The sequence below is a fragment of the Gorilla gorilla genome, chromosome 1, assembly GCF_029281585.2.
Source record: "Gorilla gorilla gorilla isolate KB3781 chromosome 1, NHGRI_mGorGor1-v2.1_pri, whole genome shotgun sequence".
Lineage (NCBI taxonomy): Eukaryota > Metazoa > Chordata > Mammalia > Primates > Hominidae > Gorilla > Gorilla gorilla.
In genome coordinates this window covers 78,362,908-78,382,290 of record NC_073224.2, presented here as the reverse complement: position 1 = coordinate 78,382,290, position 19,383 = coordinate 78,362,908, and the positions used below count along the sequence as shown (strand labels likewise).

Genomic DNA, 19,383 nt, shown 5'->3' with positions numbered 1-19,383 from the left:
TGCAGGTGGCCAACAACTTTAGTTATCATTGTCTTAACATTTACCAAGCTCCAGAGAAAGGCAATAGTTGGCTTTTTCTTTCATTGACTGTTGCTAATTTTAAGCCTTATTTTGAAAGAAAATAATGAATACCAACTAATTAAATTATTTTAGTTGTATCAATTGCTATGACAATGTAGCTTTTTAAAAAAAATAATGAGCTTTTTACTATTTTTAAGACTTGTAAATGGTAGCAACAGCATTTGAAAAAATTGGATAGAGTAGGATTTGTTTTGAGTGTTTGATTAGTATGCTTTCAGATTAGGTTGGTGTCAGAAGGATGAAATCAGTTTATTTACATTCTTTCTTTCGTTTGTTTCCATTTAGACTGGAACATCATTCACACTCTTCACATTTTTATAAGGCATGGATATCATAACTGTGAAAGAGAAAAAAGCATTTTCCTCTTGGTATCCATCTATTTTTAAATTTTATATTTGGATTTTTTTATTTTATACTCAGTGACCACAGAATCAGTTACATATAAAAGCCATTTCAATAAGATTTTGATTTTACTTTAGTTTAATTATATAGCTAGGAATCCTAGGGGCAAATTCTTGTAAGTCAAATGCCACAATAGTAGTTTTTTTGTTTTTTAGGTTTTTTATTGTTGTTGTTGTTTGGTTGTTTTTTTGTTTGTTTGTTTGTTTGTTTTTTGCTTCTCTTTTTTTTCCTCATATTTTGAATTGTCATATTACATTTCTGGCTGTTTATGATACATAATTCTATAATAAGGTATGTGTAGAAGTTACATATAATACATATGGGGAAAATAAGTTATGTTTTATAGTACTTAAAGTATTTGATGTGGAATTAGAATGTCGAGAATTCATATAGCACAGTGGTTAAAAAGGAAGGGTTCCAGTGTGAGGCTACCTAGGCTCAAAGTTCTCCTCTGCCATTTAGCTCTATGTGACCTTGGGAAAGTCATATATCTTCTGTATTAGTCTGTTTTCACACTACTGTAAAGAACTACCTGAGACTGGGTAATTTATGAAGAGAGAGGTTTGACTCACAGTTCCACAGCCTTAACAGGAAGCATGACTACGAGGCCTCAGGAAATTTACAGTTATAGCAGAAGGAGAAGAAGGACCTTCTTCACATGGAGGCAAGAGAGAGCAAGCGGGGAACTGCCATACTTTTAGGCCGTGGGAGGTGGTTGGAGAAGATTGCATCATGGGAGAGGATTTCCTCTATGCTGTTCTCATGATAGTGAGTGAGTGAGTTCTCAGATGATCTGAGGACACACTGCATATGATTTTTCAGTTCTGAAAGCAATTTTTGAGCCCCTGCTAAATACCAGATATCAGACCTGCCCTGGGAACACAAAGCTTGCAGGGTTTAGTGAGGATGACACATAAGTGGGCATACACTGTGCTAGATGTAAGGCTAGCTCTCTATAAAGCACAGTGGAGGGGCACGTAATCTAGGGCAGGGTCAGGTCATGTCAAAAAAGACACCCTAGAAGAGGTCATTCCTAAGCGGTATCAAAAAGGATGATTCAGCCAGGGAGAAGGAAGAGAATATGAGCAGTGGTAAACATGCATGGTGAATATAGAGAATTACAGGTATTTCAGGTTAGTGGAGGATAAAGTATGAAGTGAAATGACCAGGGATCAGCTGGAATGGTAAGTCGTTACCAGATGATACTATATCTTATAGGCAGAACTCTTACCAGGGCCATTCCTAGCTGCTTTTAGGTACCTTTGGGTTAATTATCCATCCCTTGACCAGTCATATGGATCCAGGGCAGAAAGATTGCATGGCACAAAGCATAGTGACCTGAATATGTAAGCAGTTGCTCAGAAGCAGGCAATGGGCAACTGGGCATGACATTTACTTTGTTGTTTCTCAGAAGAGGATAATGTGGGAAGACTCAGTACGTGGTTGGTCCAGGATGGAGGGATAGTAGAAGCCAAGCCAAGCTTGAAAACAGTGAATTTTTTGTGGTTTCATCCGGTACATCTATGTGGTCTTCCTGAAGAGCTTCATCATGGCACCAGGAAGATTGACTTAAATATTGTTTTAATTGTTATTTTGGATAGCTGGTCATTAAGAAAATGGAGGGTGTTGGTAATTGAATAGCATCAGATGATTAGCTGTGAAATCTAGGGAGAAGGAAAAGAGAGCAGGAAAAAACAAGGGACAGGGAGAAAATGAGGTGGTCCAGAAAGTGAAGGTTTCTGTTAGGTTGAAGAGTAGATTAATGTGGAGAAAGAGATATATGAAAGACATGTGATTAGGGAGGAAATCAGAGAAAAAAAATTACTGTTTAAGATGTCTGAGATGGAGGATCTCTGAATGATGATAAGATCTAGTGTGTAGATATAAGAGTGGGTGGCTGAAATGTTGAAGAATGAAGCTGGGTCCTCATCTCTCACCTTATACAAAAATCAACTCAAGATGGATCAAAGACTTACATCTAAGACCTGAAACCATAAGAATTCTAGAAGATAACATCGGAAAAACTCTTCTAGACATTGACTTAGGCAAAGACTTCGTGATCAAGAACCCAAAAGCAAATGCAACAAAAGTAAAGATAAATAGATGGAGCCTAATAAAACTAAAAAGCTTCTGCACAGCAAAAGAGATCAGAATCAATAAACAGACAACCGACAGGGTGGGAGAAAATGTTCACAAACTGCATCTGCCAAAGGACTAATATCCAGAATCTACCAGGAACTCAAACAAATCAAGAAAAAAAAAAACAAACAAACAGATAATCCCGTCAAAAAGTGAGCAAAGGAAATGAATACACAGTTCTCAAAAGAAGATATACAAATGGCCAAGAAACGTTAAAAAAAAGCTCAGCATCACTAATTATCAGGGAAATGCAAATCAAAACCACAGTGAGATAACCACCTTACTCCTGCAAGAATGGCCATAATTAAAAATAAAAAAATAACAGATGGTGACATGGATGTGGTGAAAAGGGAACACTTTTACACTGCTGATGAGAATGTAAACTAGTACAACCACTATGGAAAACAGTATAGAGATTCCTTAAAGAACTAAAAGTAGAACTGCCATTTGATCCAGCAATCCCACTACTGGATATCTACCCAGAGGAAAAGAAGTCATATGAAAAAGACACTTGCACACGTATATAGTAGCACAATTCGCAATTGCAAAAGTGTGGAACCAGTCTAAATGCCTATCAACTAATGAGTGGATAAAGAAAATGTGTGTGTGTGTGTACACACACACACACACACACCCCATGGAATACTACTCAGTCACAAACAAAAAGGAGCGAAATAATGGCATTCGCAGAAACCTGGATGGAGTTGGAGACCATTATTCTTAGTAAAATAACTCAGGAATGGAAAACCAAATATTGTATATTCTCACTTATAAGTGGGAGCTAAGCTGTGAGGACACAAAGGCGTAAGAATGATATAATGGACTCTGGGGACTTGGGAGGAAGGGTGGGAGGTGGGTGAGGGATAAAGACTACACATTGGGTATGGTCTACACTGCTCAGGTGATGGGTGCCCCAAAATCTCACAGATCACCACTAAAGAACTTTTCCATGCAATCAGACACGACCTATTCTCCTAAAACTATTGAATAAAAATAAAAATTTAATTTAAAAAAATGAGTGGGTGGAGAGACGACATGCAGAAATGGCACACTTCAGGTGGCTGAAGGAGAGAAATGTATTTGGTGTCTGCCATATCTTTGCAACCTTCAGTGACACTTTTGTCCATGTCACTGATCTTTCTGGCAAAGAAACCATCTGCCGTGTGACTGGTGGGATGAAGGTGAAGGCAGACCAAGATGAATCCTCACCATGTGCTGCTTTTTTGGCTGCCCAGGATGTGGCCCAGAGGTGCAAGGAGCCAGGTATCACTGCCCTACACTTCAAACTCTGGGCCACAGGAGGAAATAGGACCAAGACCGCTGGACCTGGGGCCAGTCGGCCTTCAGAGCCCTTGCCCGCTTGAGTATGAAGATCAGGCAGATAGAGGACATCACCCCCATCCCCTCTTGACGGCACCCACAGGAAGTGGGGTCGCTGTGGTCACCGTCTGTGAACAGGACTCCTCAAAATACTTTCTGAAAATAAATTGCCATCATGTGAAAAAAAAAAAGAGTAGGTGGCTGAAGGGGAGGATACTGAGTAATGGAGTCAAGGAATTATGAAGCTAGGGTACTAGACATCACTATTTGGTTATTTTCTAGCATGGTGTTAAGAGTCAGAAAAATATTACAAGCTAGGGGCTAAAGTTCTTAATGAATAAAGGAAAGTGAAAGAGAGATTGAAACATGAGAGCAGCAAAGAGAGATGAAGAATGCTAAATCAAGATGGTATGTACCTTAAAAAATATGCATTTACTCCAAACCATGATTTTATGGAATATTGATTTGGAAACAGTCATGGTAAGCTAGGTAAAGTCCAGCTACCTCTTCCTGGGTACCACTGAATATTGGGTAATGGAGAATGAAAAAACTTCAACTAAATAGAAACCATTTCTATTTAGAAATGAGAGAAACCATTTCTCAGGTTAAAACTATGCTTCATTTACATCAAGGAGGTGACCACAAAATTTTGAAAGGTTTCACTACCTCCCTGAAGTATTACTGCCCACTCTGTGCAATCTTAACCTTTTCCTTATCTGTGTTCCTAAATCAGCCATGATTTCATGTATATATTTATCAAGGACTTACTAAAGTTTAAACACTGTGGTTGATGTTAAGGTAAATATAACATTATGCCATCTCCTCGAAAGTTTAAATGCAAGACTTCTTGTTTTCAGATAGGAAAACGTCAACTGTAATTTATGAAATGCTGGAGGCTTAGTGTGGCCAAGTTTGAGAGATAAAAACTGTAGGGGTATTCATTAATGGGGAGGCCACAATTTTTAAAAATTTTACCTCCTAGAGTCCTACTAGGTTCTCACAGTGAATATCTGAGAAAATTCCCCTCATTTTTCCAGCAGGGAGAAGGGAAAGGAGGCATTTTTAAATGCATCAGAGCTTTCTTTCTCTTTCTTTTTCTCTTTCTTTCTTTCTTACTTTCTTTCTTTCTCTTTCTTTCTTTTCTCTTTCTTTCCTTCCTTCCTTCCTTCCGTCTGTCCCTCCGTCTGTCTGTCTTTTCTTCAGTCTTGCTCTGTCTCCCAGGCTGGAGGGCAGTGGCACGATCTCCGGCTAATTTTTATATGTTTAGTAGAGATGGGGTTTTGCCATGTTGGCCAGGCTGGTCTCAAACTCCTGACCTCAGGTGATCCGCCTGCCTCAGCCTCCCAAAGTGCTGGGATTACAGGCATGAGCCACCACACCCGGCCCGTTCTGTTTTTCTTAACAAGGTCTGCGCTCAGAAGAAACTAATCAGAGCCTAACTGATCAGAAGGAAGGGAAATACCCAATTCCAGCACTCTCTAGCCATCCCCTTCCACCTAAGTGGGGTGGGTGGGGTGAGGGGCACTGAGAAGCACTTATGAAGTTCACAGTCCAGAAACACAGACTCATTAAAAGACTGAGATCTAATAGGACTTCAGAATGTTTTCCCCCACCTTACTACTACATTACTAAAGGCCGGTTTACTGCAGTTCCTCTCACCTGGTACCTAGTTTTAGCATATCCTCTCACCTAGTATTTAGCATATCCAGCTAGCAAGAAAAAAATTACAGAACATACTGAAAGGCAGAAAACACAGTTTAAAGAGACAGGGCAAGCATCAGAACCATCCTCAGAGCAAGCATCAGAACCAGCCTCAGATAATATTGAAATTATCAGATCGGAAACTTAAAACAATTATGATTAATGTACTAAGGGCTCTAATGGATAAAGCAGATAGCATGCAAGAACAGATGGACAATGTAAGAAGAGAGATAGAAATTATAAAAAAGAACCAAAAGGGAATGCTGGAAATCAAAAACACTATAGCAGAAATGAAGAATGCCTTTTATGGGCATATTAGTAGACAGGACACAATTGAGGAAAGAATTTCTGAGCTTGAGGACACCTCAGTAGAAAGTGGCAAGACTGAAAAGCAAAGAAAAAGAAGACTGCAGAAAAAACAAAAACAGAACAGACCCAGAGGAACCTTAAGTACATATTACTAAGTGAAACAAGCCAATCTAAAAAGGCTGCAGTATGATTCCAACCACAGATGCTCCTTGACTTACAATAGGGTTATGTCCAAATAAACCCATCATAAGTCAAAAATATCCTAAATTGAAAAGTATTTAACGTCCTGACAAACCTATCATAAATCAAAAAATTGTTCAAACCATCTTAAATGGGGGACTATCAATGTATGACATTCTAGAAAAGGTAAAACTATGGAATCAGTGAAAAGATCACTGTTTGCCAGGGGTTGGAGTGTGGGAGGTACTGAGGGATGAATAGGCAGAGCACAGAGGATTTTGAGTAGTAAATATACTCTGCATAATAATATAATTGTGGATACATATCACCATGCATTTGTCCAAAGCCATAGAATGCACAACACCAATAACAAACCCTAAAGTAAACTATGGAATATGGGTGATGATAATGTCAATGTAGATTCGTCAGTTGTGACAAATATTCCAGTTTGGTAGGGGATGTTGGTGGGAGTGGCTATGCATGTGTAGAGGGAAGGGGAGGAACATTGGAAATCTTTATGTCTTCTACTCAGTTTTGCTGTGAATCTAGAACTAAGTTAAGAAGTATTGTCTCTGCTTCTATCTTCTGTCTTCTGAAAGACATTGTAGAGAATTGGTATCATTTCTTCCTTTAATGTTTCATGGAATTCACCAGAGGAACCCGTCTGGGCCTGGTGCTTCTGTTTTGTAAGGTTATTAATTATTGACTCAATTTCTTTAATAGATATAGCCCTATTCATATTGTCTATTTCTTCCTGTATAAGTTTGGCAGATTGTGTCTTTCAAGGAATTGATCTGTTTCACCTAGATTATCAAATCCCTTTGTACCATTTTAAGGTCCATAGAACCTGTTGTGATGACCCCTCTTTTATTTCTAGTATAAGTCATTTGGGTCATCTCTATTTTTTTCTTAGTCTGGCTACAGACTTACAAATTTTATTGATCTTCATAAGGAACCAGCTTTTGATTTTATTGCTTTTATCTATTGATTTATTGTTTTCAATTTAATCGATTCTGCACTAATTTTTATTTCTTGTGTTTGCTTTGGATTTAATTTGCTCTTTTTTTTCTAGTTTTCTAAGATAGAAACTTAGTATTGGGTTTAGATCTTTCTTCTTTTCTAGTATATGCATTCAATGCTATAAATTTTCCTCTAAGCACTGTTTTTACTGCATACCACAAAATTTAGATGCTATGTTTTCATTTTTATTTCATTCAGTTCAAAGTGTTTTTTAATTTCTCTTGAGATTTCTTCTTTGATCCATGTGTTGTTCAGAAGTATGTTGTTTAATCCCCACATATTTTGGGATTTTCTAGTCATCTTTCTATTACTGATTTCTAGTTTAATTCCATTATGATCTAAAAGAAGACATTGTATGATCTCTATTCTTTTAAATTTATTAATATGTGTTTTATGCCCAGAATTTGATCTGTCTTGGTGAATGTTCCATATGAGCTTGAGGAATCTCTATTCTGCTGTTGTTGGATAAAGTAGTCTATAGATGTCAATTATATCCAGTTGATTAAATGGTGTTTTGGAGTTCAACTATGTCCTCACTGATTTTCTGCCTGCTAGATCTGTCCATTTCTGATAGATAGGTGTGTAGTCTTCAACTATATAGATTTATCTGTTTCTCCTAGCAACTCTTACCAGTTTTGCCTCATGTCTCTTGACACTCTGTTATTAAGCACGTATACATTAAGGCTGTATTCTTGGAAAATTGACCCATTTATCATTATATAATGCCATTCTTTATCCTTGTTTTCTTGCTGTAATATCTGCTCTGTCTGAAATTAATATAGCTGTGCCTGCTTTCTTCTGATTAGTGTTGGCATAGTATATTGTTTCCATCCATTTACTATTAATCTTTATGTGCCTTTATATTTAAAGTGAGTTTCTTGTAGATGATATATAGTTGGGTCTTGTTTTCTGATCTACACTGACAATCTCTTTTAATTGGGGTATTTAGACTATTGATGTTCAAAGTGATTATTGATATAGTTGGGTTTCTAACCATATTTGTTAACTGTTTTCTATTTGTTGCCTTTGTTCTGTGTCCTTATTTTTGTCTTCCACTGTTTATAACCTTTCATGATTGTAATTGAATGACTTATATGATTCCATTTTGTCTCCTTTCTTAGCATATCAGTTATACTTATTTTTTAAAAAATTTAGTGGTTTCCCTAGAATTTGCAGTTTTTTAAATTTATAACTAATGTAAGTCCACTTTCACATAACACTATACAACTTCATAGATAGTATGAGTACCTTATAATAAAATAATCTTAATTCTTCCATCTTGTCATTTGTATCATTGATATTATTCATTTCCCTTATATATAAGTATACATAAGCATATATATCATATAGACATAAGCATATATACATAAGCATACATAATTAAATACATTGTTGATATTACTTTAATATTAAATCAATTAAGAAGAAAAATAAAAGTGGTTTTATTTTCACTTATTCCTTTTATACTCTTTGTTTTCTTAAGAAGGTCCAGTTTCTGACCTATGTTGTTTTCTTTCTCTGTAAGGAACTTCTTTAAACATTTTTTGCAATGCTGGTCTACTGGCAACATTTTTCCTCAATTTTTTCATGTATATGAGACAGCTTTATTTCACCTTCACTTTTGAATGATAGTTTTGCAGGTTATAGAATTCTAGGTTGGTAGTTTGGGTTCTTTTTTTTTTTCCTCTCAGCACTTTAATATTTCACTCCATTCTCTTGCTTGTATGGTTTCTGAGGAGAAGCCAGATGTAATGCTTATTTTTGTTCCTCTGTACATAAGGTGTTTTTTCCTTCTGGCTTCTTTAGGATTTTTTCTTTATCTTTGTTTTTCTGCAGTTTGAAAATTATATGCCTCAGTGTAGTTTTGGGGGTTGGGATTTTTTTTCTTTTAGGGTTTTTTTTGGCATTTATGCTGCTTGGTATTCTCAGTATTCTCTGAGCTTCCTGGATCTTTGGTTTGGTATATTAATTTGGGGAAATTCTCAGTCATTATTGTTTCTGATTTTCTGCTATTTCTTTCTCTTTTCTCCTTTTGGTATTCCCATTACACGTTACGCCTTTCATAGTTGTCCTGTAGTCTTTGGATATTCTTTTCTGGGTTAATTTTTGTTTGTTCTGCTTGCTTTTCAGTTTTGGACGTTTCTATTGATATATCCTCATGCTTAGAGATTCTTTCCTCAGCCATGTCCAGTCTACTAATAAGCCTGTGCATAAATTTATATTTAGTATCTAAATTCTGTATTAAATGGCAAGTTCCTTGAGGGCAGAGTTTGTGTTTATCTTTGATTTCCTTACAACTCCTAGTAGAGTTCTCTACAACAAATAAGCATAAATTTTATTAAATACAATGTATCATATTATGTCATATGAGGTATGACATGATATGTGCCACAAGGCTGGACGCAGTGGCTCATGCCTGTAACCCCAGCACTTTGGGAGGCCGAGGTGGGCGGATCACCTGAGGTCGGAAGTTCGAGACCAGCCTGACCAACATGGAAAAACACCATCTCTACCAAAAATACAAAATTAGCCGGGTGTGTAATTCCAACTGTAATCCCAGCTACTCGGGAGGTTGGGGCAGGAGAAGAGCTTGAACCTGGGAGGCGGAGGTTGCGGTGAGCCGAGATTGCACCATTGCACTCCAGCCTGGGCAACGAGAGTGAAACTCCGTCTGAAAAAAAAAAAAAAAAAGAAGTGCCACAAAAAGGTAGAATTAAATTACTAGATGAGTGAACGTCTACTAATACTGTCTCAGTCAAATGCTTAACTGTATTTTCATTAGAAATATATGTATGATTTTTGGTCAACTCCTCGGCCTGGATCTCAACCTAGGTTTTTGAAACAACACCAAGCAATCCTATTACAATTCTATAAACTTAAGCCTGGTTTGCTAGCTACATTTATTAGCAAATGTGGTGACTCATTCTGATTGAGTCATAGAAAATAGTACATAAAGCCTTTGCCTTTATGTACTAATGACTGTGACTAATGACAGTGACTCTCCCTAATGACACCAAAATTGTACAGTTGACCCTTGAACAACATGGGGGTTAGAGACACCACCCTGCTGTGCAGTTGAAAAATTTCATATAACTTTTGACTCACCCAAAACTTAACTACTATTAGCCTACTGTTGACTGGAAGCCTTGCCAATAACATATACAGTCAATTAACACATCTTTTGTGTGATATATGTATTATATGTTGCATTCTTAAAATTGTAAACTAGAGAAAAGAAACTGTTATTGAGAAAATCATAAGGAAAATAAAATATACTATTTACTATTCATTAGGTGGAAGTGAATCGTAAAGATCTTCATCCTCATTATCTTCACATTGAGCCTTTTTCCCTTGCCTTTAGTCAATCTCTACATACCTATAATAAGCTGGAGTGAAAAACAGCCTAGGGTATTATGTCTATGTGATATATACTAGGAGTTTTTACACTTAACTCCTTGGATGGCCAAAACAATAAGATATAGCATTATAAGTGTTTTCTTTCAGTAATCTAAATAGTTCCACTTTGATTTGAGTAAGTTTGTTTTCATTTTTCTCTAATAAAAGGAGCAATGCCTGCATGTTTAAAAATCACTTGGCTTGGTAAAACACTGTGGCAGTCTATACTGTTGTTCACCAAATATTTTCAGTTCCCTTTCTGAGTACCTGATAGTACTATATATCCCTTCCTCCATTGAAGTTAGATATGGTCACGTGATTGTTTTGTCAGTGAAATGAGACCAGAAGTGACATGAAGCTTTAAGAGCTAGTACATGTACATAATTTGCTATTTTACCTTTATCCTGCTGCAAAAACTGTAGAAGCCCAGATAGCCTCCCTTAGCCTAAGTTCCTGAGTAAGGACAGCATAGACAGGATCCCACCCCCTCAGTTGACCTGCTTATGGACATGTAACATATTTTATGCCACAAAGATTAGGGGGGTAATTAGATAATCATAACCTAGCTTATCCTGATAAATATAGCCTTCACCCCAAAACAGTGGGCTTTGGTAGTTACTAAAGGAATATAAAAGATTTGATGTGCTAATATTGGCCTAGTATTTCTTTTTTTTCATTATAGAAATGTTTATTGTACACAGCTTATATAAAATGATATTCATTTCAAGAAAGAGTCATTCTCCATGTGTCAAAATATTTTTCTTTGAATTAGAATCTTTGCTTGAAAAATTTTGTTTTATTTTATTTATTTGTTTTTGAGTTAGGGTTTCATTCTATTGCCCCGGCTGGAGTGCTGTGGTACAGTCATCACTTACTGCAGCCTCGAACTCCTGAGCTCAAGCAATCCTCCCACTTCATCCTCCTGAGTAGCTGGGACTACAGGCATGTGCTACCATGGCTGGCTAAATTTTTTATTTTATTTTATTTTATTTTTGTAGAGATGGGGTCTCGCCATTTTGCCCAGGCTGGTCTTAAATTCCTGGCCTCAAGCTATCCTGTCACCTCAGCCTTTTCAAAATGCTGGGACTACAGGCATGAGCCACCGTGTCTGACTGAGAAAATTTAATATGCTTCTATAAGATTCCTTTCACCTGCCAATGATAGAATTGTAAATTTCTTGAAAGTAGTGACCGTCATTCATTTTTGCATTTATTCTTTTATTCAACAAACTTTTGTTAAGTGCTCACTGTTTGCCAGGTGCAGAGTCCAGGAGGATGTTCAGGGAACTCTAGATAGTTTGGTAAAACTGGCAGGAGGCAGGCAGGGGCCATAGACTGTAAAGCACTTTGTTACAGTCTGGAAGCTTTAATGATTTCATAAATGATCTATACTTCATTTTAAAATAGTTTATCCACATTCAATACTTAATTTTACAATGCCATATCCAAGGTGACATAGACTGAGTTTTAACACTTCCGAGACCACCAATACATTATATTTTACAACTTAGTTAACTCCTTTTTACATATCTTAGAATAAAGCTTTTTCTCTTCTGTCAGTTATCTTTTTTTTTTTTTGAGACGGAGTCTTGCTTTGTCGCCCAGGCTGGAGTGCAGTGGCGCGATCTCGGCTCACTGCAAGCTCCACCTCCCGGGTTCACGCCATTCTCCTGCCTCAGCCTCCCGAGTAGCTGGGACTACAGGCGCCCACTACCACGCCCGGCTAATTTTTTGTATTTTTAGTAGAGACGGGGTTTCACCGTGTTAGCCAGGATGGTCTCGATCTCCTGACCTCGTGATCCGCCCGCCTCGGCCTCCCAAAGTGCTGGGATTACAGGCGTGAGCCACCGCGCCCGGCCTGTCAGTTATCTTTTAATTCCTCCAATGCGCCAAGTACCTTCTCACCTGGGGGCCTTTGCACATGCCATTTTCTTTGCCTGTTTTCCCTTAGTTTGGGAAATCAGTGGATGTCATTTGTGTTGAAATTGCTGGTACCATCTTCATAGAAAGGAATATATTTGTGTATGTTATATTGTTGTGCTTTTTAGAAATCTACCAGTAAAATTAGAAGTTTTTCTTCCATAACTAATATAAACATTAAGAAATAATAAATTAGATGCTATTAGAAAGTTTAGTTATCCCAATTCTCACAGAAGAAAATTTTCTCATCACATTGCCAGGTGGTTTCAAGCGACTATTATTTACAAAATTAAAAAGCTTAAAAGCTAGGTTCTATTTCTGGTCTTTATTGTAAAAGTCTAAATACCTTTTACAGAGATAGTGCGGAAGAGTAACATTCCCTTTTGGTTCTCTCTCCCATCACCTTCTGCCTTTCCTTCTAGGGATTCTTCAGCAAGCGCCTGAAAGGCTCCATCAAGAGGACCAAAAGTCAGTCAAAGCTTGACAGAAACACGAGCTTTCGGCTTCCATCCCTTCGCAGTACAGATGACAGGTAGGAAGTTAACTTTCTTAAAACAAAAAAAGCAGTTTGAGAGTGAATTTTGTTAAGGCATTTTGGTCTATTCTGAATTTGAATCAATGACAAATAGAAAAATACAATAAAAAATTGACTTTTATGTCGTGTCCATATTAAGGCAAGACACAAAATATTGACTCAAATACCCAACCAGTTTAAGAATCTTATAATATTGGAGAGTTTGTGGATACATAAAAACTAATTTCAAAGTCAGTTAAGCTGTTTCTGTAGAATCAAGTTACAGTGGTCAGAGCTGTATCTTTTGTTTGGTTTTTGGTAGAATGACTATAAAGAATAATGATTATGATAGCTAAACAATTTTAGCACTGTCACAGGATGCTTCATACGTGTTTGTTATCTTGTTTCATCTTTATAATAACCGTATATGATAAATACTATTATTATCACCATTTTATAGATGAAGAATCTGAAGTACAGAGAGATTAAATAATCTTGCCCAGGGTCATACAGCTAGTAAATAGCAAAAATGGTATTTGAACTTGGGCAGTTTGGCTCCAGAGTCCATGCTTTTTACTGCTATGTTCTGTATGTATAGCATATGAAATTGGCCTTGTTGGTTTGCAATTACATCTAGAAGACGTGCTGAAAAGGAAGCCTGGATGGATTTCCATAATTAGGACTACTAGCTTGAGTATAGCTCCCTAAGGATAATATCCTTCAAAAATCATTGAATGTGTGCTAACACATTTTTGACACATCATGTCTCGATAATGTTCAAAATTTTGGAAACAGTGCTTGTGGTATCAGCATCAGCACATCATCACCACCACCTATATTTATTAAGTACCTACTCTGTGCCATACATGTTAAATGTAGTCTCTCATGTAATACAACAACCCTAGATACTATTATTGTCCTCATTTTATAGATGAGGAACTGAGGCATAAAAAGTTTGAGAAACTTGCCCAGGGTCACACAGCTAATAAGTAGTAGAGCTAAGATTTGAACTCAGGTCTGCCTCTCATATTTGATACTCTTATTTATGTTTTACTTTTTTTTTTTCCAGTAAGTGACTTTTTTTCACTTATCTACCTAGAAAACAGAAATAAAATTATAGATTTGCCAAGCAGATGATTACTGTCTTTATTTTGTAAATGAAGGGACTTGATGAGGGACTACTGCTTTATTAGCCCTTCTTGAACCACATTAAAGGTGCTCTGTGAAATTTGCAAGTCAGCCCGATTCGCATTATATTTATATTATTATCTCTTTTTTACCTCTTTGTTTTAAGGTAATCATAAAAAAAGATTTTTAAAATATTTTTCTTAGTTTCCTGTTATTCTATAATTTTCATCATTCCAGGAATTCAAAACATTTTATTAATGTCTCAAAAAATAGAATAACAATTTTTTTTCAGATTATCGATTCTTAAGAACAAAAATGTTGTGCAGCAAATAAAACACTCCCAATTCAATAGGCAATTTCTTAAACTCTGCAGCATCATATAGAAACTTGGGAGACAAGATTTTTTTTTTAAAGTTTACATTATTTTTTAACCTTGCACTAAATATTACCTTCTTTATTTCAAACAAAGGGCTCTCTCCTATTCCATTTTGTTTTAGGTTGCCCATGGGAATTGTTTGATTGAATTACCAAGAGATTATATTCTCCCGGAGTCTCTTGTATTTCTATTATATAGTTACTGTATTTTTAGCCTTTCCAGTGATTGAAATGTATTATTTGTGACTTTTATAATGTTAATGCTTTAATCAATAACAAAGTCTTTCTTTCTTAAGTACAGCACAATAAAAAAGTGCTAGTAAATCTCAAATATTAAGTAACCCTTTTAATTTATCAACTCCATTTGAATTGCAGAGATTTCCTATACAGAAATTTTTCAAAAAACTTTTTCTTGTATAGAGGTGTACTCAATATAGTTTGAATGTGTTACCATTTTTAAAAAAGACTCTCTTGCCTTCAGATCATATGAACAGTCAGATAAATAGAGCTAAGGTACAAGATGTTGATCAGCTGAGTTCTTTGAATTAGTGCCCTTATAGGTGTGACCAAGTATTTTCTGAAGACCTGATTTTCTTGGGTCAGATACATCAATTGCTGAAGTCAGCCACTTCTTTCAAAATGTTATACAGTGTCTAAATCTAAGTAGCAAAACATTTCTATTCTTTTATCCAATCTGTGGAACTTCCAGTTAAATGTAGTAAGCAGCTCCTTTTTTTTCCATTTTTTAAATTATAAAGTAAAATACTCATTTGTCTTTGTTTTGGAGGGGGAAAAGTTTCAGTATATAAGTAAAGAGAAAAAGAACTAAAGACCCTCTTTATCTTTCCTATCTCCCCACATAAATAACCTTATTAACCATTCGTATATTTTCAAACCTCTTTAAAACTCCATACATAAAGGGAACCCAAGTATATGTTTTCATGTTTTCATATAAATGGGATCACATATTACTTTGTGACTTGCTTTTTAGTGTAAATATTTTGTACTCTCCCTGTGTCAGTAAATGTCAGTCCACATCATTCTTTTTAACAACTGAATTTTTGTATGCTACAGTGTTTTTATGATAATGTACCTCACTTCTCTATTGATGGATATTTACATTGTTTCCCTTTTTTGGTACAAAATAGAGATGTCATGAACATTTTTGAATATGTGCCTTTTTGTACTGGTGGCTGGGTTGGATTTCAGAAGTAGAACTGCTTGGTATAGAGTATGTATGTTATCAAATTTTCCTTCAAAAAAGGACCTTTCCCACCAACAAATTGAGATTACTTTTATCCTTCAGACAACCTTTTCCATTTTATCAATATGTTGAAAGAATAGAAATAATAAAATGTAGTATTTATTATGTGACAGATATATTCTAAGTACTTTATATAAACTAACTCATTTAATCATCACAACCACCCTAAGAGATAGTCACTGTCATTACTCCTATTTTGAAGATGAGAAAACTGAGACACAGAGAAATTCATAAGTTGCCTGAGGTTATACAGCTTGGAAAATGAGAGAACTGAGGTTCAAACCCAGGAAGATTGGCTTTAGAGTCTGTATTTGTAATCTTTACTGTGTATTGCCTCTCTAAAAGATGGGATGGGGGGGGGGGGATTTCTTTGTTTTAATTTGTATTTTGCTAATGCTTAGTATACTGAATATCCTGTCATATGTTTTCTTCTTCTGTGACTTACCTATTTCCTTTGCCCATTTTTCTGTTGAGTTGTTTGTCCTATTTCTTATGATTTGGAATAGCACTTTTTATTACTATGGATAGTAAGCCACTACTATGCATGTTAATAAAATTTTTCTCCCAATCTGTTTCTTGTGTTTTAAAATCATGTCTTCAAGTTACATGGAAGTTTTCAATTTTCCTTTCTCTGATATGTCAGTCTTTTTGGGTGGGAAGGGGGGCTTATCTGATCAAATTTGATCAGAACATTGAACTCAAGAGGTGAGGGACCTGTTTCTTATTAAATTCTTCTTTATGATACTCTGCAAGTTACTTTATTTTTCCCTTCTTCAAAAGGGAGAAATATTCTATCTGGAGCGATCCAGAGGATAATGAAATAGTGGACATGATATTTTGAAATCTTCAAAGTGTTGTGTGTTTTTTTTGTTTTTGTTTTGTTTTGTTTTGTTTTGTTTTGTTTTGTTTGGATACGGAGTCTCACTCTGTCGCCCAGGCTGGAGTGTAGTGGCGCAATCTCGGCTCATTGCAACCTCCACCTCCTGGGTTCAGGCAATTCTCCTGCCTCAGCCTTCTGAGTAGCTGGGATTGCAGACATAAGCCACTGCCTCCAGCCAGAAATCTTCAAGGTTTTTGAGATAAACCACAAACCTTATCTTCACTCATTACACTTTTATTTTTATTTTTTGAGACAGTGTCTTGTTCTGTCACCCAGGCTGGAGTGCAGTGGCACGATCACGGTTCACTGCAGCCTTGACTTCTCAAGCTTACTTAATCCTCCTGCCTCAGTCTCCTGAGTAGCTGGGACTACAGCCACACACTACCATCCCTGGCTTATTTTTATACTTTTTGTAGAGATGGGATTTTGTCATGTTCCCTAGGCTGGTCTCAAACTCCTGGGCTCAAGTGATTTGCCCGCCCTGGCCTCCCAGAGTCTGGAATTATAAGTGTGAGCCACCATGCACAGCCCTCATATTTTTAAAAGATAAAATTATTCTCAGGAGGTCTGAGTTACCACTTTAAGATAGCAGAAAAACATTTTTAAAATGGTTAATTTTATCTAAAGAAAGCAAGCTGTGAAAAATACCATAGTTTTACCAAATAATGTTTCTAAAATCCAAATGTATTGATATACAGTAACACACTCAATATGTGACAGTTATGTACAAGCTACTATGCTGTATGCTACCGAGAATATAGCATAGAGAACCAACGATACAGCCCTCAACCTCGAGGAGTCCAGTAAAAGAGGTAAGTGTCAAGGAGGAAATGGTATCGATGAAGATAAAATTACTTCTTGTTGAGTGGATCAGGAGAGACCTTAGAGGGCAATGGCCTGTGAGTTGGATCTTACAGGTGTAATTTGAACATAGAAATAGACACGCACACAGAACTTTCCTTGGAATGGAAATAATGAGCAAAAGTAGAAAGTAGGAAATTATGGAGCTTGAAGAGAATTACTGAATAGTTCATGGTATTAACATGAAAAGGGGCAAGGTAGGAAATAAGTTTGGAAAGGTAAAATTCCAGTTTTTAACTTAATGGGTGAAAACAGTTCTGCTTTTTTTTGTCTTAAAAATTAATATGAGAAACAAATATGAACTCCATCTTTAATGAAACTAGGAAAAATATGAGAGATAGATTACTTAATCTATAATTCTCACTTAGAGGACAAACAGATGTAGTTACCTACAAAAGGAAATTCTAAAAAGAAGTCTCTACTTAGGATTCAGTTTAGTTGCCAATTAACAGATGCCCAAAATAGAAATGACTGAAACAAGGTAGAATTATTTTTTTTTTCACTTCTGTCTGAAAGTGGACAGTCCTGTTCAAGTCTGCCATTCTTCAGGATCTTCAAGAATCTCTTTATAGGCATAAGATAGCTACTAGAGCTCCAACCATAACATATTTGTTTTAGATACCAGAAAAGATGGGCCCATAAAAAGACACATGCTTTCCAGCCAAGTTATCTCCCTTTAAAGCAATCTCTCTGAAACCATACCTAGTTGACTTTGACTTCTGTCTCATTGCCACCTTTTTCTAAGGGAGCCTGGGAAACTTTATACCTGGATATATTGGTGGGCCCAATAATATAGGAATCTGTTCTTAAGGAAAGAGAGAGGGATGGACATTGGTAAAACAGCTAGCAGTCTCTGCATAGGAAGTTGATTTACCCACCTACTCTGGAAAGGTTCAGCTTCCACCCAGCTCTAGAAAGTCAGCAGCCAGACTTACCCCTGTCACATAGCAGTTTGAGAAATTGAACCACCCTGGAGAAACAGACCTACAGATAGCTACATTTATATCTGTAGGTTTTTTTGCCTATTAAAATCCCAGCTGATAAATTCATTCCTAGGTAGATCCAAGAGAAATAAAAATATATATTCATATAAAAACTTATATGTGAATGTTCATAACAACATTATTCATAATAGGCAAAAAGTGATAACAACCCAAATGTCCATCAGCTGATCAATAGATATACAAAAACATGATATACCCGTACAATAGAATATTCATCAGCAATAAAAAGAGTACTGGTACATGTTGCAATGTGTATGCATGTTTTCAACCTTGAAAACACTGAAGTGGGAGGATCACTTGAGGCCAGGACGTCAAGGCTGCAGTCAGCCGTGATCGTGCCACTGCACTCCAGCCTGGGAGACAGGAGAGACTCTGTCTCAATAATAGTAATAATAATAAGCCAGTTAGTCGCAAAGTACCACATATTGTATGATTCCATGTATAAGAAATGGAAATGCCAAGAATAGGTAAATCAATTTATATCATCGTGAAATATCTGAATGCTAAGGTTTAAAAAAAAATTAAAATCTTCTAGAAAGAAAAAATAGGTTGCATACAAAGGAATGTTGGGGGTGGGGGGATGACATTGGAATTCTCAGTAGAAACAATGAAAACCAGACGTTATTGGAGCAATGTCTTGAAAATTCTGAGTGGAAATTATTTTCAACCCAATATTCCATACCCAGAGCAGATCTCGAATGTCAAACTGAGGAGTTTGGATTTTAGCCTATAAGAAACAAGGAGCCTTTAAACATTTTTGATCAAGAAAATGACCTAATCAGAGTTTTGCTATGGATGGATTAATCCAGCAGTGGAATTTCAGGTAACTTAGTTTGCAGATACTAAGTCTGAGAGACCAGTTAACAAAAAGCTGTAAGAAGATATAATGA

At 36.4% G+C, this 19,383-nt stretch overlaps 1 protein-coding gene and 1 pseudogene across 9 annotated transcripts in view; both read left to right on the top strand.

Annotated features, from left to right (window-relative positions):
- Window positions 1-19,383, top strand: part of RASAL2 (RAS protein activator like 2) — a 380,784-nt gene that overhangs the window by 306,889 nt on the left and 54,512 nt on the right. For all 9 annotated transcript variants that reach the window (XM_004027955.5, XM_004027957.5, XM_019027079.4 and 6 more), the window contains one exon: window positions 12,890-12,999. In XM_004027955.5, coding sequence (XP_004028004.1) covers window positions 12,890-12,999 — 110 coding nt within the window. The remainder of the gene's footprint in view (window positions 1-12,889; window positions 13,000-19,383) is intronic.
- On the top strand, window positions 3,521-4,091 carry LOC129527741 (small ribosomal subunit protein uS11-like; annotated as a pseudogene).